Below are 26009 nucleotides of genomic sequence, written 5' to 3'. Positions count from 1 at the left end.
GCTTGGTTTTTAACTTGAAGTACCACATGCACACTATAATGTAAAGGTTTAGAAAGTCATGCCTATTGGACCATCTTGTTAAACTTTCTTAAAATGTCTAAACACCACTCAAGTTGGGTGTGTCTTCTTCTTTGCGAAGCAAATACATCAGTTTAGCAGCCAGGATTAGGTGTGTAGTCCTGTAGATTCCCCACAGGTTTGAAGTGACGTACTGTAGGGGGAAGCTGCAGTTCTTCTCAGATGACTGGAAATGACAGGCACAGGTCTGGCCGGTCAGAAGACAGAGGTGTAGCAGGCACATGGTGGGAAAGGAGGTGAAAGTTTGTAATAACACAGCCAGGTGTGTGTTACACCTACTATACTTATGCACACAGACATTGCATGCAGAAGTAAAAACAACAGATATGAGCAGATACCCTAAAAAGACAATACATATACTGTAGATAGTTGTATCTATCTATTATCTCTTTCCTTTTGTGCCTGGCAAGGAGCAAGGAGACATGCCAGTCCCCATGGCATTAAGGTGGTTTTAGTTTTCCAAACAGACTGGTAATTTTTTGTTTTTATAGAAGCTCAGAATGAAAACCTGAACTGGGATAAATCTAAATTCAAATTATAAGATTTTATCATTTTAACCACCTTCATGCAATATTTTAATGAAAGACAGGCATTTAAGTATATTGAACAATACCTGCCATTATACTGTACTGGTACTAAAAGGATTGGAGCATTAGAACAGTGTAGAGCAACTAGAACAAACACTACTTATGCTAAAAAAAATTGGAGCTCCATAAAGGACAAGATCGCTTTAAAAAATAAGATGTGGTTTCAGAAATAAAAAAGTAGCTCCTGATCACCAGTTTCACCTGTTTCCTTCTCAGGTTTCTGCCGCACCCTTAGAATAATCGCAGAAAAACAGCACTGCTCAGTTGTGTCCTGTAGCCCGCTGTCAGGCAGGCTGCCTCCTTTTGTGAGTCTGAGACTGAAAAAAGGGAAACTTAGGTGTGAGCAGGAAGACAGAAGTGGGTATATATACCAAGCAGAGGGTATTCTGGCAGACAGGCCTGCCCAGACTGAGCACCTGCTGCCAGGAGACACTCAAAGTCTGGGCAAGGCCCCCCTCCTGCCTCAGCTGAGGGAGCTTTCTGGAAGGGTAGATTGGTTCAGCGTTACACATTAAAATTGCTAGAATTTTAAACATTAAAAATCCCTATTTTCCATCTCTCCCTTGTCTTGGCTATTGGCGATATGATTTGTTGTTGTAGCTGTTGTTTCAAAGTTTAGGAAGAAAGTCCTGTGAAATTCTCACAGTGTATTGCAAAGAAACTTACAAGTAGAGGGAAATGATGATGATGATGCATTAAAGGGTATTATGTGGGCGGTATTGAATAGTTTGTAAAATACCCCTCTTCACAGAGAAAGCTGAGAAATCGCCAATGAACTATGACAGCACAGAGTGCAAAATGTTCAGACCTTAAAGACTCAGATCAATTTTACTGAGGCCCAAAGCAACAATCATGTGACTGAGATAAAAAAAACATGCCCACAGAACAAAAAGGTAATTCATGCTTGTGTTAGGCACGACAGCATTTTCTCTATTTTTAATGTTAATAGAAACTTGCAGTTAACAGAAACACACTCGGTTTCCTTCAGGTACTCCAGACAAGTCCATAGTCTTTTACATTAGAAGAATGTTATGAGCTTACCTTGACTTTAACCTGCTTGGTTAGAGGGGAGGTGACCTGCCATATACTGTAAACAAGGCAGGTCAGCCTCCTGTGTGAAAATTAAAGATATGATGGACCTGTCATTCTGCTGAATGTCCAAAACTCCATTAATCGCAGAGTACATCAGAAAAAGTTAAATTTTCAGTGGACAGAAACATTTTCAGGAAATGTGGTCAAGCAATTATTACTATGTATTTTGCCATGCCTAGTGAAAAGTTCATTAAATAAGCAGAACGCATAGATATTGAATCAAATGAAGGGGTTTTGAAAGAACAAAGAAAAGACCTTTCCAAACTTTTTATCAGGTCTGTTTCTGAAAGATACACTTTTGATAAAATTTGATTGTTAAATAGGGCCACTGTTAACAACATCCTGGGATAGTTTGACTGCCATAAATCTATGGTATTGCAATTTTCTCTGCTGGCATTTAGTTCCCAGTACAATTTCAGAAAGGGTTTGCAGTTTCAAATTGCGCATTCATTTCTTTCAGTAGGGTCCTTTCCCAAGTGTTCCAAAGTGAGGGCAAGCAGCTGTCCTACTTTAAAAAGATCTCCATAACATAAACACTGTCCTGATGCCACAGGAAGGTGGAAGAAGCGATCAGAGAGAACCAGTGCAGTTCTTACACTCACAGTTACTGTGATACAGCAGAGCATGTGCCTCTTCGGTCTAGAGCAGGAGCAGGGGAAGGCAGGGGCCTCTGTCAAAGCCTCTGGCAGAGAGTCCAAGACCGAGACCTATAGCGGCAGATGAAGTATCTCTCCAGGGCTGCAGTTTTAAAGGAGTAAAAGAGGAGTCTGAGCTGCAGGAACGTGGTGGGATCAGCAAATCAGTGTCTGTGTTCTGTTGAATGAACCCTTAATCAATGCAGGATTTGTTTAATACTGCTTTTTTTAATCTTGATGCTAATCCTAACTGTTAACTCGCTCATCAGTCACTCAATCAAGTGCTGTCCTGGTTTCTAGCGTTAAAACGAATTTGAATTCTTCACAATGTCCAGTCTTCTGTCAGTCTTTCTGTACTCAGAGGTTTGGTAAAATTCCAATTACAATGAGATGAGAAGATTAATCTAAAAGGAGAGAATACCCAGTATTCTAGCGTTTGGCATTTATTCACTTAGAACAAACCCTCTCACTTACGAGGCATAAACCAAGGAGGCAGCTGGGTGAAGATGGGGTGTGAGGAGGAGAGTGAAAACAGATGCGCACAGATGCAGAAGTGAATATTTACATGTAAGAATGAGGTGCAAGATTTAAATTTGAATTTCTGTTTAACAACTACATTCAAAGCTAAAAATACATTAGACTTTAGTACCACAATGTTATATACTACATGTTCTTTTATAGAACAGGATGAATTGTGTTTGTTACCTCATTACTCGCAGTAATATGTGACTCCTGGGTGCTGCCCCTTCTCTTAGTATTGAGAAATGAAAAAGAATGTAAATATGTTTGGTAATTCTGTACAATACTGAAATAGAGAGATTCCTTGGCTACACAGACACATCCTGAGCTGAAGCCCACAATACTGAGCACAGTTTTAATGTGAAAACAAATCTTTTTCACTCATTTTCACAGTCTTAACTGTTCATTATGCCAATGAAAAAGCCTTGCTAAAAAGATTGTTTCCAGGGTATCAACAGCGTTTGACCAACATTGATTAGAGTTTGCAGTAGCTCATGTTGGCAGCTTCCTTTTACAGAGAATAAAAACTTGGGGGATTTATACAGTGTACATTCCCTGACAAAATCTACATGCTGGTAACTAACATTTGGATTTATTTACCTTTCATAGTGTAGTAACCTTTTTCACTTTTGAACAGGGTGTTTGCAATGCGATGTTACAAGCTGATTAAATGCACAGTGAAGCTTTGATTTCCCTCACCTTTCTTCTGAAAGAAACTGATGACATTCACCTAACTGGGAACTTTTAAAACCAGTTAGGAGGCAGTACATTGAAAATAATAGGCACTTCCTTAGACATAATCTTGGGTGTCCCGAAGAATCTGCTGGAGGAAATGAATAAGATATTGCCCGCTGCATAAACAAGCAGCCTCCTTTTGATTTTTTTTCAATTTCATTCTGCTTTTATTTTCATTTAAGTTTTTCCTTGTTTTTTAAATATATATAAGTACAGTATGTACTGTACATCTCACCTTGTGAGCCTGTGTAACTGCTACAGTGGTAAATTGTATTCGAAATTGTATGTTACAGCATATGGTTGAATATCAGTGTTGTTTAAATGGTTGTTGCAATTTTAAAATGGATATGTTGGCAAAAGGATTTGCTGCCGGCTACAGCTGGGAGGTGCTATGTAATGGTTCGGAAAACAGGCTCATACCTGGACAGCTGTGGGTTCGGGGTATACAGCTGGCACTGTGGTTTAACCCTTGACAGGCTTTACCCAAACTGCTCCAGCCCACCCAGGTGTATGACTACCAGTATTGCTGGGGGTAACACTGTAATGGACTATCCAGGGGAAAGTTACTGTATATGATCCAGCCACACACGTTCAACAGTGGAGGTGCCTGGCTTGGACACTGGAACAGGCAGCAAAGTAAGTGCTGGTGTATCAATGGCAGGGACTGCTGTGGACCCTAGGAGGACAGAGCAGAGCAACACTTAGTCAAGTGGTATAGTCAGTCTCCTTGGTTATCGAGAGGGTGCAGATCTCTAATGTCAGAGCCCTTGTCATGTCTTGATGAAATTGTTGCAACTGCACATACTTCAATAGCAGGAAAAAAAACATATAGTAACAGAATGCAGAGCATGGTAGATGTGTCTGTTACTTAGTCTCATGAGTAACCAATATCTATTAGGATCTACAGTATCTATCAATTAACTTTTTCTGTTTTCTTATGTCTTTGTCTAATAGTCGATGCTTTTATGTGAGTCTTACAGGATCTTTGGGGGTTTTTCCTGGACTGCTGGAGTTGAGAGTGATGGCAGTTCTATTTTGTGTTTCGGATGCCATTCTATTCCATGTTTAAATCACAGATCAAAAGACTCAGCAGCTCTCTAATTAAGACATCCTCCACAGGAAAGTGCCTGTTGTCATTAAAAACAAAGCTGCAGATGTTATGGAGTTACTGGAACATGCAAGGCTGGATTCTGGAGCACTATACTTATGGAGAAACATTTGGTTACAAAACTTTTTCTGATGTCATGTTCACTTCACTGCAATTTTATGGTTTAAAGGAATTGCTCATTGTAAAGTGACAATTTCTTTGAATGCCAACATACAAATATTTTACAGCACAACCTCTGAAAATCACACATTATCATGGTTGAAGCCACACATATTTTCATCCCTTGCTGGAATAATTCAGTTCTGAATTTCACTGCAATCTATTTTTGTTTTACTGCAGAATAAGATCGGAGCCAAGTAGGAGCTAATTTTCACACCTGAACAATAACTAATACCAGCAGGCATCCTGAAACAACATTGCTAAAGTGTGATACTACTGATTCGGTTACAGAAAAAACAAATTTGTTTTGTTTGTGGAATCCAGCTTGGCAGGATACATGTTTTTAAGTATTTTTGCATTTTGCCCATTGGATTAGAGAATGTAACAGCAACCATGACATAACACACACTTCTAGTCTAAAATAGTTTGTCTCCAGATGCCAACTTGGAAAAGTACGGAAATGGAAATTTTTCGCAGAATCCCTCATATACCGCAATATAAACATCACTCTAATTATGGTTATTAAGACTTTCAGTAGCCTCCCAAAATAACAAACGTTCATCTTTAACAGCCTTGCTGTTATCTGCTGAATTCTGTTTTTTGTATTATTCTGTTTTCTCTTCCTATCTTATAAAGAAAGGATGTACATATACTGTATATGAATGGGATTCCTTCCACCAATCTACAAAATTACGGAGTGGTCAGATATACAGAAAGCTGCAGGTTTGAATGGAGGCTCTGTGTTTGATAGCTGCTAGATTTAACAGTCTGAGCTGGAATATCCTTTGATATAGTGGGTGTAATGGGAGCCTGTCCATGCTCCTGTGAAGCGTAGTTCAGGACCCTATGCAGACAGTATAATCCGGAAGTAAGTGAAGAAGGACATCGGGGGAAAAGACGACGAGGATCAGGGCAGGTTGACAAACGTGACGACAGTGAACTGGTGCTCGGTGGGTGTGGCCAAGGCAAACAAGTCCAAGGAGTCCAGGGGAGAAATCCGGGGTGAAGTCCAAGGTCCAAAACCAGGTGATCCATCCGAGACGAAACAAGACAAGGTTAAAAACTGGAATGGGATCCAGTACAGGGATGGGGAATAAAAACAGGATGATGAGACCAGGCGCTCTGAGCCCCGGACTCAGACGGTCAGGACGCCGTGAGGAAGCCCATGCCGTCAGGTCTGTCCTGGACCCATGGGTAGGCGGGCTTCCGGGCATCCATCTCCCAGTGCTGAGACAGGAATAGTTAGAGTGTCTGGCTTAAATAAGGAGGGGCAGGACTGGGGGCAGGTGCATGAAATCAGGTAAAATACGAAAGAGCCGGAGCACCCTTAAGAGGAGGGATTACGATCGTGACAGTGGGAAGGACAGCTAAGGGACCCTTCAATTCACTACATCTCATTATCACTGCAGTCGACTGATCACATGCTTGACTGAGCTTCGTCTTGAAGCTCTAGACCTCTGCTGCTGTGTTCTAGATGTTCAGGATCACACAGGAGGATGGTTGTGCTGTGTCGTTCTTCTCCAACACATTCTGCATTCTGTAGCGTTCAGCTAACATCAAACAGATGTATTTCTGAGAGGTACAGTACATAGACTGCCTTAAGACTACTTTTCAAAACGAATACATTTTTTCTCTTACGTGTTGCTAATCACATTGGCTTTAGGGCTTTTTGTTAACCTTCTCACACTCTGAAACTGAGCTCTAAAAGATCCGCGATTGTGCAGAAACACACCTGTCTAACAGGGAACACCTCGAGTCAGATCGCATGACATAATTGGCTGATATCAGGTGCCTCTGGCCCTCAAACCCATGAAGAGCCACAGTGTATCTAAAGCAATGGGAAGAGGTCATGTGGCCTAGTGGCGCAGAGCGTGTAGCCTCTGTGTCTCACTCAGAGTCTGCTGTGCAGCATCCTTGCACTCTGTTTTTTTATTTAAGATGACTTGTGAAGATGAGGCCCAGCTGCAGCTGCAGCTCATACTGATCCTGTTCCTACTACCTTCATCGTAGGCCACTCTGGAGAGAACTAACTGCTGGTACTCTGTATAGATGAGTGTTTACTATAAATGAACATGGAATAGACTGTGACAGCGTACTCAATTGCAGCAATTAAAGTATTGCAGCTTTCTTTGTTCACAGGACAATGCAAACTAGCTACTCTACTCTTAGGTGACTTTATATTTATTGTAGAATTATAATAAATAATTTGATTTGTTTCTGGTCGGTTACTCCAGCTTTCAAGAGCACAGACAGCAGCAGTCATGTTCGTAATGGCAACAGAGAGCAGAGCACAGATACAAATGCACATGTGACAGGCACAAGAAATGCTGGCACCAGGGCTGGTGGTATTCTTATAAAGACAGCGAGGGTGCGTGTTTTACTGAATGTGCCTTATCCACTGATTTTCACAGAAAAGTGAGAGCAATTTCTCAATGTTGCCACCAGAGTCAGAGGAGCTGTAAGAAGTTAATGTCGCCTGCCAGCTCCATTTTACACTGAGGAGTCTTTGTTTCCCAACCATTTTACAGCTCAACATCCGCTGCCTGCTCCAGGCCCTTCAGGCTGTCTGGGCAATCGCAAAGCTTGTCTCATGTCTGAATGCCTGCGGACTTCAGCGCCTCGTGATGTGGTTTAAAACTGACCAGCTCTTGCGGAAAGACATGATTTCTAAAGTCTTAGAAACCTTTATCCTTCTTAGTTGCTCAAGGAGCACGTAAAGGGGAGCACGTAAAGGGGAATTTTGGTAGATGTACGAATCTGTCCTTGTTCATAATAAACAAAACAATTATGGCTCATCAAATCCGCTCAGTTATATTGATTCAATGAGTTGTGGGTGCAAGATGTAAATAGAATATTATTGTATTTCCTGGGACAATAAGTAAGACTTTTCTGTACCAATTAGTCTAAAGCAGTAAATGGCCACTGTTACCTGTTGTGGAAGTGAAGTTCATCTGCTGATGATCAGCCATTACTTGATCAGATAAGTCGTGAATTTACAATATTGAAAATGATATGGTCATGTCACAATGGCAACATAAATCAAAGCAATGAAAGACACAATGAAACCACAACTGAAAATGCCCCGAGAATTCAAGGAGAATAGTTTCAGCTCACTCTGCAGTTAGTCTAGTTCAGTTATGAGCAATCATGAACTGAAATGATGTCCACACTATGTTGGTAGGTTTTCTTGCAAATATTTTTAATTTGATTTTTAAAAAATCACGTTGGATAGTAAGATGGCACAGAGAACTGTAGTGAAATACGAAGACAGTAAAGTGTTTTTCCTAATTATGGATCTGTAAATGAACTTAAAACAGTGAGGCATTTGTCTCATATGCAAATAAAACCAATCATTAACAGAATAACAATAGCAAACGATGAAGAGTATTTAGGCTGCCACTGATGAGTAGTACAATGCATTAAGTCCAAGATGGGGAGTACAGACAGTGGAACTGGTAAAAGCTAGGAAACCAAATGTAGACTTTATCTCATAATCTGTTCATATGCATTTTGAAATTAAAATCCTACTTGCTGTACTGTATATGACTGGATATTTACTGTTATTTGCTCAAATTCTATCTTACTTGAAGAAAAAGGTTAAGGATTTTTATATTGTGAGGGAACTCAATTTGTTTTTATGAATAGCACAAATCTAGTTTTATCAATGTGTAGCATAAGACACAGCTGAAAGATTAATTTTATTGTAACTAAGCTGCAAATCTGTCATTACAGCTGACAAAGTCATCGCAGTGCTGAGTATAAGAGGCAGTGTTGTTGGCATAGAGATGGATATAAAACTGACTTTTGCCTGAACAATACTGTTAATATAGATTGAAAGAAGAGCTGGACCCCAGATAGAACTTTGTTGGACTCCCTTATTAATCTGGAAAGGTTGTGAAAGAAAACTGATTTACTTCATTTTATAAGGTTTTGGAAGTTACTTTGTAGCCAGGTATCATCATTTGCTGTATAATACCACAAATATCTTCTGAAAAAGACAAGGAGTTTACTGATCCACATTATCCTAAACCTTAGACAAATCTATAAAGATTGCTGCACAAGAATGATTTTTGTTATATAAAGTTAATATTTTTTAAAGCTTCTTCAACACCTATGCCCAGATTGAAAAAAAGAATAACATACCTAAAACATAATTGCTGTCTAAAAATCAATAGTTTGATAGCTATTGTATACTTCTATGCGATATAAGAAAGGAAACATGGATACAGGTTTATAGCCCTTAGGGTTTAACTTATGTACAGTATTTAAAAAGATACAGAACAAGGGTGGACTTCTCAGTGGGATTTCAGCTGTTTTAAAAAACAGCAGAATAAATGGCTTAGTATATCACACATAAAATGAGTTTACACAGTTTTATTTTAAAAATGTTTCAATAGCATCATACCAATACAATTCAGTACTAGGATGTTTAATAAAAAAATAAAGTGACTCATATCAGAGTCAGCTTAATTGGCATTATTGATAAATTTTGATTTAAACACTCAATTCAATGTTATTTGAAACATTTAAAATAAATGTTTTTAATTACCCTTTAAAAATATACATTAGAGTATAGGTTAGGGTAGACTGTTTGCTACAACCTGTACCTACATACAGTGTGCATATAAATAAATCATTGAAATGATTGAAGATGTTTTGATATTGCTACTAAATTATGTTTTTGTTCCAGAGATGGATAATGTTCCATCTGTTCTGAGACGAGGAGAATAGCATGGTGATTCTTAACATATTCCATGTAGAGACTGGCTTAACCAAGACACATGTCGGTCAAAATACCGAACATTAAATAATCCTTCACTCCAGTTCAAAATTTTAAGAAAGCAAAATATTGATCTCATAATTTTTGTCACTCTATTTGAAGTTATAATGCTATTAAAAAGAGGAGTGAATTTTATTATATTTCACAGTTGTCCTGTTAATGTTTATAAAGGATCTTAGTTAAGATTCCTAACTACTGTAGTCCATTACTTGTATGGTAAAATGTTCTTCGGAGAAAAATCTTGCATTCTTTGCTAAATGAAGGATGTTACTCATCAGCCTCTGGAGTGAGGCCTGTGAGGCTTAATAAGAACCCCCCCACACACAGTGAACTCCACCTACAGACACTAACCTCTAAACCACTGTGGTGATTTGCTAAGCGCTTGCTCGTATTCCAGATTCTACCAAGAATGTGAGCTGGCTGCTGGGGAAGGATGGAGATGTCCATGTGTGTGTCATCGGAGAATCTCCGGGAAGCACAACCTCTGAGCTGATCTTTTCAGAGCTGGGGGAAAGAAAAGTGGCAGGATCTTTCATCAGAAGGTATGCATATAGTCTTCCAACAATCATTGCCGAGTCCTGTGTTTTTGTATAGTGATTGTAAAGGGTGTGAAACATTTTGGCCACAGGAGATTTACAGCCCAAGTCACTGCTTTTACAATTGATATAAATACACCAGCAGATGTTCCCTAGGAAATCCAGAGGAGGACATACAGTACATTTGTACACGTATTTAATTACTTACAGTTCCAAAGTAATTTTAACTTTCAAACATAACTTAACAGACTGTAAGTTTAAATAAATTGCTGCTACTTCAGAGCTAAAGATTGTTTTCCAATAATAAGGACAGGACTTTCAACCAATTCGAAACAAAACCTAGAAAATATACAATCAGGTACAGTACCATACTCCACTTGACTCGTACCTCCAGTTCAGGAGTACTCGTCCAGTGTTCAGCAGCAGCATGTGATTTTGTGTTCTCACAGATAGAACCTCCTTCTAATTTTATATTCATCTATGTGTACTAGTGGAAAAAAACATTACACCCATTTATATCACTGAAATAAAATTAAGAAAAGGTCATCATCTACTGTTAATTATACTAAGTTTGATGAAACAACATTATTTTACCGAAACATTTCTTAAGAAACACAACTCTAGCAGCATACTGGCATGTATTTGGGACATTTCTAAAGACACTTTCATGTAACAGAAGATCTGTGCATTAGTTTCAAACTTCTTCTTTAGGATTATGTAATTTTGAATTAGTCTATATCTTTATGGTCATTAGGTTGAAAAACAATCCTTCGGACCCAAGTTGTCTCTCTGATACACTTTTAATTACACTACATCTCTTGTTTGTGCACTAATAAAAGCTATGTCAGGCCTTTTTGGTTACAAGAGGATAGTGTATTGCAAGGTCTGCACAACACGCTGATAATCTATCTCTTGTTTTCACTTTTATGTTGTTTCATCTTTGAGGTTGAGAGTTCAAACATTCTATCCGCTGTGCGTGATGCATTTCCTTGTCAGTCCCTTCGCCATCCCCCACAACCCTGGTCCAGTGCCAGTGCTGGGTGTGTTTGGTGTTTTCTCCATCTAAACGAGTTGTTTTGCTATAAGTGTCCCCAAGACACCTGGGAAAGGGTCTTTGACACCAGTATGTGGTGATTTACTTCAGAGTTGGAAACGGCGGGAAGTTCTGTTCTCACTAGAAAATGTTGGCCTTCTACATTTCCAGTTATTAGTCTTGGCCATTTCGTTTGCATAGCTACCAGTTTCTTTTTCTTGGTCATGGTCTGTACTCTATTATGAGAAACTAATTCTGGATTTTCCCCTCACACCAAACCCTTTCCTGGGAAGACTTATTACAAACACACAGTCACTGAGTTTTTATCTTCCTTTGAGATGCACTACTCCTTTATTTCAGTTATTTTCTGTCAATTGATTTTCTAAAGTTGTCATTTTAAAACAACTGTGGGGTCTGCTGTTGGTCTGTTCCATATTTCACATGGGTATCTAGTTTGTTCACATTATGACAGTTGTCTCCAGCATTTTTACCAAGAGGACAGCACACTGTCTTGGCCAGGATGAACCCTGCCTTCTGCCCAGTTCTTGGCACGTTAGTCTTCAGCACTCCACCACGCTGCATTGAACAATGCTGTTAGAAAAGACATGGATGGAAAACATACTCTCTGTTGCAAGGGGTAATATCTTTCTATGAATGAGGAAAAATACCAGGAGAATGTATTCTTAATTACATTTTTTGAAAAGCATAAACATTCCTATATATTTTCACATAGAGTACGTTCTTTTTTTCTTTTTAAATAAGTATTCAGTAAACTATTTTTGGAATAAAGAAGAGCCTATTAGGTATACATCTCCCATTGAGTATCAAAGCATCAAAATCCTTTATTTTACTTCCATTTAAGTCTCCATTTTCTATTGCTTATGTCTGCTGACATTTAGATGGGCTTAATGGTGCTGGAGACGTACCGAAAACAAAAACGAATGTATCTGGAAAAAAAGGGGGGGAATGAACATCTTAATCACATGGGTAGGTTAAATAAAAGTTGGTAATGCCATATCATGCAGCAAACAAGGTTCCGCCCATTATTCCAAAAGCTGCTCGTGCGTGAAGTGTCCCAGCACCTCGGAGCCTGTCCTGGAGGAACTGACACCTGGATGCGGGGACAAACCCAGTAGAGCGAGCACACCCACACATTTGGACTGTTCCTGACCCAGGAGGTGGAAGACAACTATACAGCAGCTGCTAGAGAAAACCTATGTGAACATGGGCAGGACATGCAAACTGCACAAAGGAGCAGCCCCAGTCCAGACTCAAACCCAGGAGCCAATAATTCTAAGGCTGCAGGAACTGATTTCCAGGCCACCGTGTCACCTCTATAAAAAATGGTGATTCTAAAATAGTAACACATGAATCCACCTTGAACCAGGGGGTATGAATGTACCTGCAGACAGAGCTACATACCATACTTATCTGTTTATTTTTACAGGCATGAAACGGGCAACCTGAAGAACCACCTGCTTAATAAAACACCGTCCTCTGAACCCTTTCTGAAGACGAAGGAAAACATCCCAGCTGCTCAGGATGATGGGATACAGCTTCATTTCAAGGTCAGGCATTAAGATAACTGATTGATATTTAAAACACAAATGGAAACCTTGGTTTTTGACAAGTGGTGTGTGAGCCCGCCCAGATTTCACAGGGTCACTTGCATGATGGGGGGATAAGAGACAGCTCAGCGGCCCGGCTCACAGAGCAGAAATGAGAGATGTTCCCTGCATTTATCACAGAAGTCTACACAGTGAGGAAGCTTAGTTCGCAGCTTGGTCCACCTGTGGAACATGTGAAACTTAAAGCCATATCATCTCAATAGACTTGTAGTTTCCACTTTGTATATTTAAAGTCAAGGTCAGCAGCCGTGGTCTGCTGGTCGGCCTATATTCTACATCTGCTGACAAAGTATGTTGACAGCATTTAGGTAGAATAGCCCCTTAATTAATATACAATTTTCTAAAACAAGTTTGGCACATTAATAATGTGATTCATACAATATTTGCATTGCAGATTTGTGTATCAAATGTAATTTCTCCCTACTAACCTTGTATTTCGAGCATTATATCATTATGACCTTTATATTTATATTATTGTCATGAAACATTTTTTAGCACAATCTATAAGTTTAGGAGATGCTATTAGGTCAGTGTCTTTATTTGATATTTCTGAACCAGCTTCCATTTTGTACAGAATCTGGAATGTGGTGTTGGCTGCTACAGCTGCTCTGACAGGCCTTTGGCTTCCACACTGTGAAGCGTCCGGCCTGCTGTTGTTTATTTCGAGTTGTTCTCTGTGCAAAATTGCAAAATTCCAGGCTACAGACAAGAGGTCTTGCTGTGTTGCCATAACAACAGTGATTTTTTAAAGCTTGTGAGGAGGATTTGCTTTTTCTCTGGTGCACCAAAGGATGGAGCTTTTTACTCTACAGACCTTGAACTGTGAAAAAAATAATAATAAAGCCACAGTATAGACCTTATTTCAGGAAGGACTGAGCCTGACTTCTCTGACTCTGGACTGAGTTTTCTCATTATTTCCCTTCCAGGTGTAAAAGAGAAATTGGCAGTGGGCCACAGTCTTGCATGGCCTAGAACACATTTTAAAAGCCCTGCTGATGGCTAAATTCAAAGCTATTAGCAGCAACAAAAAATACTGAACCCAAATACAACTAGACTTATTCTCAGTGTTCATCTTCACCATCAAGCTGTGGGTGTGTGACACATAGGGCCACAGTGATGCCCCAGTGGTCTCTGTCTTGACAGTTGACTATAGTCTCTCTTCAATCCATCTCCTGCAAGTCTCCTCCTTCTGCATGAGACCAGCTCTTCTGGCAGGTGACTGTCATCCACGTATGATGTGTGGGTCTGGAGTTTGCATTCTTAGCACCTGTGCAGAGCCTTGCTGATCACGTCTTGCTGCTGCTGCTTCCCCTCGAGTGGCTTTGTCATCATACTATCTTGTCGTCTCTCTTCTCTCTTCTTGCACAGACTGCTTCCTCGGTTTGCCACAGTGTTTGTTTTGTTGACCCATGGACTTTTATTTGAACAGAAGTATTGCTCTTTTCTTCCCTGAGGCTTCAGCAGGACACCCTGGCTGGTAGCAATCTAAGTGTCTCCTTTAAGTTGTGCCAGGGATCTTCCTTTGATTCCTAAATGTATTAGATTAGAGTGATTCTTTTCCCAGAAGAGAAATACACCTCAGACAACACATTTCTGGATTCTGCAGTTAAATCACCTGGCCTTGGTGGTAACTGCTGGTTAGGCCTTTGTTTTATCTGAACCTTGGTCATGACAAGATCATGGTCACTGAAGATGTTGGCACCAGAGCACATTTTCACATCTTTTCAAGATTTTTTAGAGGCCCAGGTGCTGAGAATGTGATCCAACTGTTTCTTGACTCAGCTATCAGGCAGCACCCTGTTGTCATGAACCATTTATAAGGTCATACAGGAGTACCACAGCCATGAGTTATAAATATTACTATATGTCCCAAATACCAAATAGGTAAAAATGGAAACTTCCAAGCTGTCTTTCTGAATGAGCCTTCACGTTTCTTTTTATTAAGTTCTTTATTTACCCTGTCAATACTGAACAAAAACTCTTTCACGGTGATGGTCTGGAGAGCAATTTACACAGCAGGGAAATTTGTGAATCACAACTCCAGAATACCATTGACTATGATGGGTTTGGGGCTTGGTAGGCCATAAATGTCACCATGCTTTGAGTCATAGGACTGCTTGTTCTGTGGGGGAGCCCAGTCCTCTCCACTGCTGGAGTCATCCTGCACTGTAGACAGTCTTCCACTCCACTGGCTGATTCACCCACTGCTACGCATTTCAACACCACTGTCTCCACATTCAGTCAACAGAAAAAAATAACTGTAGTACAATCAATCCAATCCAAAATGAAGCAAAGTATGCAAACTATTAACAGTCATTAAACTATTAACAGGAAAACATGAACTGTGATTATATGATTAATCTTGGGCTATAAAAACAGAACTGGTACAATTACAAAAAAGAAAAGAATATTGTATGTTTTCAGAAGATGCTGTTGTCATGAGGTACAGTAGTGTCTGTGAGCTGTATGTGATTACGGCCTTGTGACTGTTCAGCAACATTCATTATAAAAGATTTCAACTAGAAGAAAAAAATGTCCGTATACAAACCTAGCTATCAGGTATAAAAAACCAACATTTTTCCTTTCAAAATTAAAAGTAAGTCATAACACAGACAGGTCATTGTGTGATTAATTCTGTGCCAAAATTATTATTTTCCCAGTGGATACTGTCCTACACGTTGACCAACCACTGGTAGCGTGATTAATAGCTGTCTAGAGAAGGTCACCTACAGCCAGATCAAGGAAGTTACTGGAACATTTGTTTCAATTCAATGTGGATGCATTTGAAGAAAGGGCTGTGTATTTTCTGCAGAGCTACACCTATTGCATTAACATTTATTTTTTTGATGACTTTTGTTGCCTGTACCTATACTGTATATAGTATCTGACATGCATCAAATTTATAGACACAATATTAAATTCAATGCTTGTGGACTATTGTAACAGCATTTGATAATGCAGGGATTAATTACATGACTCATTCAAAATGACTTGGTAGATCTTGTTTTGTAAAATTTTACACGGCACCACTGAAGTCTACAATGTTCACCCTCAAATAGCACATGCATGTGGCCATAAAGACACTCATTGTGATTCCAAAACCACATCAGTTTCTTTTGGATTAATCTATACTGGATTAATAACTTGGACTTCAGAAATAAGACAACTGTGTTTACCAGTGCTGTCAGTTTGCATCCATTTATTTTGTCATCCTTAGGAGATATTTGATTTGATCAGATAAAACATAACAGCTTGTTGAATTTGATACAATATTTACAACGTATCTTCAAATGCCTTTTCTGGTGAAAAAGCCTTTATCCTGATAAAGGTTTTTATCTGTGGCTAAGCAAGCCCCTTGTGTCATTTACAATCTGTCAGTACATTTATACTCTTTCACCTTTTACTGGAAATGATCAATCCATAAACGGATCCCATACCTGACTCCTAGTAATCCACTGCACGGATTGCCTTAATGGAAAATATCACGTTCTGAATAAGAAGCTAATTTAGAAATCTCACCACTGCCCAATAAAAATAAAATTATTAATCACAATGGCTAAAATGTACCATACCTAAATTGTTTTCCCAACACATCACACTTGGGTTCCTATTTAACGTTCTGGAGATTAATTTAGAATTGAAAAAAATCATATTTGATATGAAAAATATTACAAATTTAATATCTAGTACTAAAAGCATGAGATTGTGTACTCTAAAATAAAAAAGACTAGACTATTGCAGTCAGCAGAAAAAACAAGTTCTTAATCATTCCATTATATTAATTTACAAAAGGCACTTGTATAGCAGAGTACAAAACATGGCAAATGAGAGCTGTGGTCACAAGCCTTGTTCAGGAATGTGTGAGGTGTGCCTGGCTGTTTGCTCATCACTCAGACATACACATGTCATTTCTCAAGAAGCAGGTTGTTAATTAGCCTCTTTACAGAATGTGCAAGTCAGTTCAGCTCAGAAGTGGCAGCAAGACAGCAGCCTGAAGCTCTGCCCCTGAACAGCTGCGGAACCTTTGGGGTTGTGTCCAAACTTGAGCCCTTAAAGCCCATTTTTAAAGGACAGGAGATGGATCTGTATAACATTACCAGGTGCAACAAACTTGCTTGATTTATATTACTGACAGCAGCATTAACACCTTCTGGCTCAATCACATCAGACCTTTGAAGCTCAGCAAGGTTGAGCCTGGTCAGATTTCAAAGAAAAACCAGGGTGCTGCTCCCATCCTGGTGGACCAGTAAGCAGAGCCCTTCCCCCCTAAACCAGAATTTCAATCCCAAAGCCACAGTATTGTAACTGAGATGTTAATGAAGATGGTAAAAAGGAGTCCTGACTACTTGGTCATTAAATCCCATGACACTATTTAAAAGAGTAGAGGTGTCATCCCTGGTGCCCTGGCTAAATTCCATTCTGTGCTTGTACAGTCTGGCTCCCAATAAACCCCTCATTAATTCCCCTGGTGAAGCAATTTCTTACTTCTCTGTCTCATCAGCTGTGCAGTGGGGCTGCTGGTGCAGAATGGTCGCTGTGTGTCTCCCAGGTGGGGCTGCGCTTCAGTGGAGGATCCTTCTCAGAGTCTTTTAGGGTGAAAAGTGTTGTATAAATACAGTGTGCCACCTTATCAAAATCAGGGACCAAGTGTTGTTGCTGTTAATAAATTGGCTTTAAATGTCAATCACTTTTCATTTGAATGTCAGTTAACACAAAATGTACAGCATAAGAACATTTTTTGTAGATCTCTCAATCATTGATATGAAATAAGGCACCTCAGTACTGCTGCTGACAATATTCAACCTCACAGTTGCAGAAAGTAGAAATTATCACAAATTTTTTATTTTTTTCAGAAAGTGCAAGTTTCTCTGGTTGTTTTGGATCAATATTGTTAATTCTTTTTTAAGCAGGGGATCCCTGCACATTCAAACACTGCCCCAGGATCACTCCACTCTCAAGTAAGTCGCAGTCTGACTTCAGTATCTCCTATCTTCCTCTGTGCCAGATTCTGTCTAATGTGCTCTGTGTAAGAGCTGCCACTTTTACACATAAAACAAGGACATGCCTCAGGTATGAGAAAGATGAGTTTCAATTTAAATGTAAGGTTAATGCATCTGTTTTGAAAGGTATTAATAGCATAATATCAGATCTGCCACATTCTTGACAGAACAGTTTCACAACATCTCAAGTGTGAGGGAAACTGCTTGGTAGTGAATTTCCTCTTTCCTTGTGTTTCCATGATCTTTAGATCTAGTGTCTTGATATTTTGTGTCATTGACCACATCATGTTTGATGCATCACATGTTCCTGACTGGATTTTGTAAAGACTCTTTTTTTAATAAAAGTGTATAAATATCCCTCTCTTCCTGTCTGAAAATCTGCAGATGCAGAGAAACAGTCCTCCCTGATTTCCTCTTGGAGATTCTGGTGTTTGTGTGTGCCAGTCCACTGGAGGCATGAGGGAGTTCACCGTTAACATCTTGTAAAATCTTGTAAACATCTGACCCAGACCTTGGAGGTTTTGAATGCTCTTAAAGCTCTAGCCAATGTTATTGTAAGCAGGCCGAGGTCCGAAGCAGCAAAATTGAACAGCTTGTTGCGTCTAGATGCTAGCCAGTGATAAAAGTTAGTCCCCTCCAATCTTCCAAAGTGTCCTATGTGGTGGCTACAGATGGAAGCAGTTAAATAGCCAGATGTCTCACACGCTTACTCCTTTTTTTCTTTCTTAATGGAAAACACTTTTGATAAACCTAATACATTTACAGCGTGGCTAGCTTCTGTATAAAATATCAATATATAATGGAATATACTGTACCTCTATACATTCAGAGTTTATTTTGTGAGCTTTCCTTCTAAAAAAATACGGTTTTAATTAGTTAGAACTGTTTTTTCAACATTTATCAATGTAAAGGTAAAACAAGTGCAAGGAAAGGATATACATCAAATAGTAAAAATGGCATATACTGTATTTCTGACTCATTTTATATGAATCCAAGATCTGAAGATATAAGATATAATTGTCTGAAGATATAAGGTAAAAGACTTCAACAACAGCTTCAACAACACTGTTATAAAACTATAAGCTATAAAACAATTTCAACACCGACTCTCATCATTAAGAAGTTTAAGGAATAGTTTCTACCCTACCAGGAACAGGACATAAGAACATTTGTAATCAGATATGAGATAAGAAAGTGGTTTGGGAGAAGAACTCACACCCCAGAGGAGGTGGGACAGTTGTGAACCTTCAGACACCCCTGACATCATCAGGAAACCATGTGTCCAAGATCACCAGTCAGTCTGGGACTGGGGCAGAGGTCCATGGCCACATGAAAAACACAGATTTGCCAAACAGCAACTAACAGTCAAGGTTGACCATGATGTGGCTAAAATACAAACTGAGTTACTGGACAGCCTTGCCAGGAGTGTAATGAGCACAGAAAGAACTTCATCCCTTCTGTGAAGAATAGATATGAATGTGTTCTGTTTAGGATTGCTTTGCATCCGATGGCCCTGGTGTCCTGGTCAGAACTAAAGCACAGACCATTTCTGTAGTTTAGCTGGATATTTAACCAAAAATGTTGTTATGAAACTCTGGCTTGGTGCCACATGGACTTAACAATAGAAAATATAAATATACCGTATCGAGTAATTTCGGCTCTGGTCAGGATTAGATATATTTTGAGGATATTTATACTGATTTCTGGCTGTGAATGTGAAATGTTTCTAATAATGAACGTTGCAATAGCACTGTTTTTCATTCTCTGTTGTACTTTTTAAACTCTTTGCCCATTGGCAAAGTGGCACTTTTTTCACTGTTCTTCATTTCTACCCCTTGCTTCTGGGTTAAACTCCCTGCTGAAGAAAAACTCCTGCTGTTTCCTTGTAGATAAAATGTTTAATTAGCCTGGATTCTTTCCAGAAGTAGTCTTGCAAAGGAAAACTGTGTGTCTTCAACCAAACTAACTCCTGGACTTTTTCTTTGTCAAATTAATCTCCCACAGCTCTGTGAGAGGGTCACGTATCTCTTTCCTTCAATAAGGCATCAAGGTATCAAAGACAGCTTGTACTCATTTTGCTTGTGATTGAGATCAAAGTCTTCAAGTCTTTGACCTTCTCATGGGCCAGACATGGTCCTACACAATCCCACCCATTGTAAGTGGGACTAAATATCTTAGTTTTTATTTGTCAATCAGTATTTACATAGTGGCTAAAATCTCAAGGATTTTCAGATGCTGTTCTCCTCTATTGTTCGCTTTAGGCCCTGCTAACCTCTCAATGTTTGAACTACACACAAACATTTCTGTAAGAGATGATGCCAAAGAGCTTAATCTGTGGACATCTGGGAACAATCTCCCTGATATCCATAGTCCATCCTACCTTACAACTGAGATATTTAATATCGTGCAGAGCTGATTCTATCAGTTTTCTGGATTCTGGAGATTTCTGTTATACTGACCAGCACAATTTCAGCGGTTCCAGTATCCTGTACTGCTTACATGATCACTCTGAACCTCCTTTGAGACTGATGAGCTCTGTAACCGTGGCTCCACTAATGCAAGGCTTTCCTGACTGGGCTTTTCTGCACTGCACCGGTGGCACTTTATCTTGGCTGCTTCTTCCATCTTCCTATCTGTTTGCACAGGCTCTTGCATATTGTGTCTACATACTGTACAGTACCAAGCCTCCCGCTAAAAGAAAGTTCTGAGAAACAACTAAAGGGAACTGAAAATGTGAGTCAGGGGTACTGCCCACCAGGATGTGCTCTCACTTTAAATGAATGAAATTCACCAGAAATCTGAGTAATAACAACAGTCTGGAGCCAGGTAGAGTCTCACCACAATGATTTCTCTTAATTTCCTTAAGTCTAGTTTCCCTACAAGAATCTACAAAACAATTAGCAAATGAAAAGAAAACAGAGCCCACAGTCTGCTGAGGTCAGTTGTAGGACCTGTTTCAGTCCTGCTTCTCTGTGCTTTAAGCTGCCATGGAGAGGCTGTTAAGGAGGCGTGGGACTGAGACAGGTTCCTTCGACTGCAATCTGATCTGGCTGTCTGCCTGTCTGCTCTGCGCTTACAGACAACTGTTTTGGGCAGCTCTGTCACATACTGGCATGCAGGCGTGATGCACCTGTGTGACATGTGGATGCAAAGAAATTAGAAATTCAATTCTCAATACTTAAAAAGATTAAATAAATTGAAAACAGCTTTCAAGATAAAAAAAAACTGATGTCTCTACCACTCCTTCTTCTCTAATTAGTGTATAACACCCTAACCTTTTTCAACTTACATGGCCTTCCAAAATGAACTAAAATAGGAAAGGAAAATAAGAAAGCTAGGGAGATCTTGCACTGGACAGTGTTCAGAAATGATTGTGCAAACATTATGGACTTCCAAAACCCTGGCCAGAGCTTAAGTAGGCGTGGCTGTTCATAAACCAACGTTCTAAACACTGAGGACTGAGCTTGCTACTGGAGGTACTGTACTGTGTGTAATGGCGTCAGTATAAATGTGTGCCAGGTCTAGGAGCAGTGACTGTATGCATTGCATCATCACGAACACAACACAGACATGCACACATAAAAGATTTTGATTACAAATATTTTAAAAAAGAGATCTCCCTTGATTCTGAAACACTGAGTCAAACACTGTACTTTTAAAATGAAAAGAGATAGGAATCCTGGTGAAGAAAATATCCTCTGTTTCTTTATAACAGCTGAAGTTTTTTTCCTTCTCATTACTCTGTAGCTTATATGTTCTGTTCTGTGCTCTGCAGGAAATACCTCAAGACACGAAGGCTTATCATCAGGCATTCTCTCAGCACGTAAGTATTGATGTTGTACACAGCCAGGAGTTCACAGAGCTTCTTCATTTAATCTGTGGAAGAATCTAGTTTTATTAAAGGTATCCATATAAGATACCCTACAGTATATTACACAAGACAGGTCGCATTCAGTCTGTGCTTTGCAAAAACGTATGAACGCCTTATCCATTCTTATGATTAACGTTTTTCCTATTGTGCTTAATTTATGTGCAAATATTATGTGACAACTTTGAATGTTCTTCCATTTTTGTTTCTTCCTCCTCTGTCTTACAGGAAACAAATCGGGACCCACACTCTTCCTCTATAGTGAGTATTTACTTGTTTTAAAAGTCCAAGGGTGATGATTTTGCAAGGACAAGGTGATGGAGATGATATTTCTCTGCAATGTGTCTAACTAGCTCTGGAGTCATCACTCCATCACTTGTGTATGAACATCTCATCTTACTGAGCCATTGTAATAAACTATTACATTTTGCAGATTAACTCATCTCAAAAGATCAGCTGTTAATATTGTAGCGCTCTCGGGTTCACGTGGGCACATACCCACATGAACGCGAGAGCACTACAATATTTAGTATCTGATGCCCAAATGATACCTGATTGAGGCATCACAATCCCTGAGTACCTGGTCTATCAGATGCGTCCTTTTGGAGCAGCCCAAGTCCAGTTCTTAAAAACATTTTCTGTGCAGAACAAAATTGCTTTAAAACTGGCATAATACTTTAAAATAAGTGTCTAGGATCAAGCATATACCTTTGTAGTAGTCTTTCAATGAGGTTAAAAGGGGTCCTTTTAACCAATGAGGTTAAAAGGGGTCCTATTGCTGCACCCAGCAGACTCCTGATTTCTGGTTTACGATCATGATAATTTTCCCCTCTTACTGCTAGAGGTTGATTTCCCATATATCAGTTATTGAACATGAAACATTTTTGTTACATTTTTAAACCACCCAGAACTGGCTCCCAATCCAGGGTGTCCTCCTTCTACAATTGGCATCCCTACAGATGAAGCAGGTACTGAAAATGAACGGAAGGATATACAAGAAGCAGCAGATAAAAAGCAGAACACTCTGATAAAACCTGTGAGAGTGTGTGACCTTTATTTAAAGCTGTGCATGTTTTATTGGAAATGAGGAGCTGCACAGAACATAACACCAACACAGCACCTGGATATCCAGACCTGTGAGCTGTGTACACGTCCCTTTGACCTTCTTTATACATTCCAGAATAAACAATATTCTTTTCTCAAAATCAATCGTGTTCAATAGGCACCTTTTCAAAACAGGATTAGGAACGTTCTGGGAAAATACGGCAAGCATGTGGGGCATTTCCAGTAGCACATGTGGAACACAACAGTCCTGCCCCCCAGGGGAGACCGAAGGATTTCTTGGTTTCATATTAGTAGCACGCTGCATTTATATATCACAGGGATGAAAGCACATACCGGCAAAGAAAAAACAAGAAAACAACTACAACCCTTAACATACAAAATCCACTCACATGGGTTTTGTCCAATAAGCTAGGCATGTACACAGCAAGAGACATGCCTATCACATTTTCACACAGCGCCTTGGGAATGATTCCATTGTGCCTGTGCCAGATTGCAATTTAAAAGAAAATGACATAAAGCAAATCAGTGTTGCTGTGACAAAAGTGAACCTTATTATTAGTACTGGATAATGTTACAGGACAAAGCAGTTTAGGTTGCGTTAAGTCATAGTGTTATGGCTTCAGAAAAAATGATTCATGGGAGAACATTCAAAAGCTTTCTAAGGCAGTGCCTCGTCCATGGGATAGAACCTGAAGCAGTTCTTGCTGGAAAAAACAACTCATATCTCCACTGAGTGGAACACTAGTGGGAGTAAATGCTGGTAGCTGTTCCCCTTGAGCAGATGGCTGAAAAACTTGAGCTTGGAATTAAATTGACTATGACGGTCTGAGGGCCAATCACAGATGGATGAAATTCTAGTGAAGTCTCCAGAGATTTGGCTAGGGAGCACTCTTTTCCTCTGGTGTGCAGCCATGCTAAAATGTGTTGAAACTGCTACCTCTAATGCACTGCAGAAAATACTTTTTTTCAGGAATGGTTATAAGCAGTACGATTTCAAAACCACTGCATGTATTTACTACGTGTATAAGAGACTTATTTTAAGAACATAAATTGACTCCTTCAATGCTTGAAAAATAGATTCAGGTATGAAAAATATATGTTATTGTTTAATTGCAACAGTGTGAAGCTCTTGCAGATGGTTTATCATGCATTGAATGTACAATATTACACGTTTCATTTAAAAAAACAGTACAGTAGAATTGTAGAAATATATCTGAATTCCTTCTCACATGGAAACGAATTCTGGCCTGTATCATTATCTGTATAGGGCAGGCGTTAAGTCATCATTCTACATAATACACTAAACAATATTATATTATTATATGATCATGCTAATCACAAAGTTGTGAAAGGAGGGAATAGGTACAATTTTTAAAACATTCCATGATAATTAAATTAAATTAGAAGGTGTAAAGGCCATGCTTAACAGATCTCTAAGCTTTTTAGCTGAATATCACACAGTATGAAACCAGGTGGAATGCTAACATAACCTAACACACGTTTGTCAACGTCTTCAGGTGCTGGAAGAAGAAAAAGACAGCGACACCTCACCAGCTGATCCGCAAGACCCTGAGCTGTGTTATCGGCCCCACCCGATATCCAGATACTCTGTTAAACTGAGGCCGGAACATGTAGAGTCACAGGCAAACAACAGCGACAAAAGTAAGTAAATGGTCATTTTACTTACGAAAGAAAACAGACCTCTTCTTATTTAACTGAATGTTTCCTCATCAGCATTGTTGCGCTGCTGAATGTGAAGCTTCCGCCTGTCTGGCACTGGTAATAATAATAATAATAATAAACTTTATTTTATATAGCGCCTTTAAAGGTGGCTTCTCAAAGCGCTTTACAGGATGACAATAACAATAAATAAAAAGACTACAACAATAAATAAGAAGATTTCACAAGATAGGACACAATTATAATTACAACAATACAACAATAACAATAGAGGAGACCGTGGAAGGTGGTATTAAGAAGAGCAGAGGGGTGAAGAATGGAACCAGTTAAGTAAAGGCTTTTCTGAAGAAGAAGGTTTTGAGTCTGGATTTGAAGGAGTTTAGAGAAGGTGACTCTCTAATATCCTTGGGCAAAGAGTTCCAGAGCTTGGGGGCATAGCAGGAGAAGGCCCTGTCGCCCATACAATGTAGACGGGCTTGGGGGACAGTAAGGAGGGCAGAATTTGAAGAGCGGAGGTTGCGAGGTGGGGAGTAGGGCGATAAAAGTTCAGACAGGTATTGAGGTGCCAAGCCATGTAAAGCCTTATAGGTGAGCATGAGGATTTTAAAGTCTACGCGGAATTTGACCGGAAGCCAGTGCAAGGACTCCAGGATAGGAGTAATGTGAACACTTGCACTAGACCTGGTCAGGATTCTGGCTGCTGAATTTTGGACATACTGCAGCTTGTTCAGAGTAGATTTAGATACCCCAGGGAGTAGAGCATTGCAGTAGTCAATTCGAGAGAATACAAATATGTTGATCAGCTTTTCAGCCACAGTTAATGATAGCATAGGGCGTAGTCTTGCGATATTTCTAAGGTGAAAAAAAGATGTTTTGACAGTATGCTGTACATGTGGGTCGACTGTTAAGCCAGAATCGAATATAACCCCAAGGTTTTTCAATTTTGATTGAAGCTCAAGTACAGAGCCATCTACAGACAGGGTTACAGGACTGGCTTTACGAAGTTGATGGGGGGTACCAATAAGCATGACTTCAGTCTTGTCACAGTTAAGATGAAGGAACTGGTACTGATCTTACTGATCTTATTTCACTGGCATCTTTAGAATGGCATCTTATTTCACTGGCATCTTTAGAAAAAACAAATCTTTCTCTGTCAAAACTTCTAAAGATCTCAATTAAAACTTTTAGAGAATAATTTTGCACAGCTCAGTACAATCTTTGACCTTGAAATTAAGAGAACAATTTGATAATGTTTGTAAAATGGGACATTCTGTTAAATCTGGAACCTCAGTTTTTTGAAGAGGATTAAAACAGTACAGAATATTAACTGGACATGTTTAGACTTTGGTATTGAAATGTGCATGGAGCAAATATTTTTCTTCCGGCATTCTTGGATGTGAATATGTTGAAAGAAATATATCAAAAACACTATCTTTTGACACGTAAGTTTATTTTACATTTTCATGAAGACTGCATTCTACTCTCTGTAGCCTGAGAGCCTGTTTC

General features: G+C 39.4%; 1 protein-coding gene across 6 annotated transcripts in view; it reads left to right on the top strand.

The window, feature by feature from the left end:
• Positions 1-26009, top strand: part of LOC148821433 (SH2 domain-containing protein 4A-like) — a 44803-nt gene that overhangs the window by 6556 nt on the left and 12238 nt on the right. Inside the window, exons 3-9 of one of the 6 annotated variants that reach the window (XM_088932794.1) lie at positions 10091-10235; positions 12710-12830; positions 17798-17848; positions 21666-21713; positions 21987-22019; positions 22667-22726; positions 24341-24485. In XM_088932794.1, coding sequence (XP_088788920.1) covers positions 10091-10235; positions 12710-12830; positions 17798-17848; positions 21666-21713; positions 21987-22019; positions 22667-22726; positions 24341-24485 — 603 coding nt within the window. The remainder of the gene's footprint in view (positions 1-10090; positions 10236-12709; positions 12831-17797; positions 17849-21665; positions 21714-21986; positions 22020-22666; positions 22727-24340; positions 24486-26009) is intronic. The other 5 variants (XM_088932795.1, XM_088932796.1, XM_088932797.1 and 2 more) reach the window with 5 other exon arrangements.

The sequence above is a fragment of the Atractosteus spatula genome, chromosome 14 (genome assembly GCF_055471065.1).
Source record: "Atractosteus spatula isolate fAtrSpa1 chromosome 14, fAtrSpa1.hap1, whole genome shotgun sequence".
In the NCBI taxonomy this organism is placed as follows: domain Eukaryota; kingdom Metazoa; phylum Chordata; class Actinopteri; order Semionotiformes; family Lepisosteidae; genus Atractosteus; species Atractosteus spatula.
The sequence above is the reverse complement of the archived record's forward strand: the minus strand, read 5'-3'. Positions and strand labels throughout refer to the sequence as shown.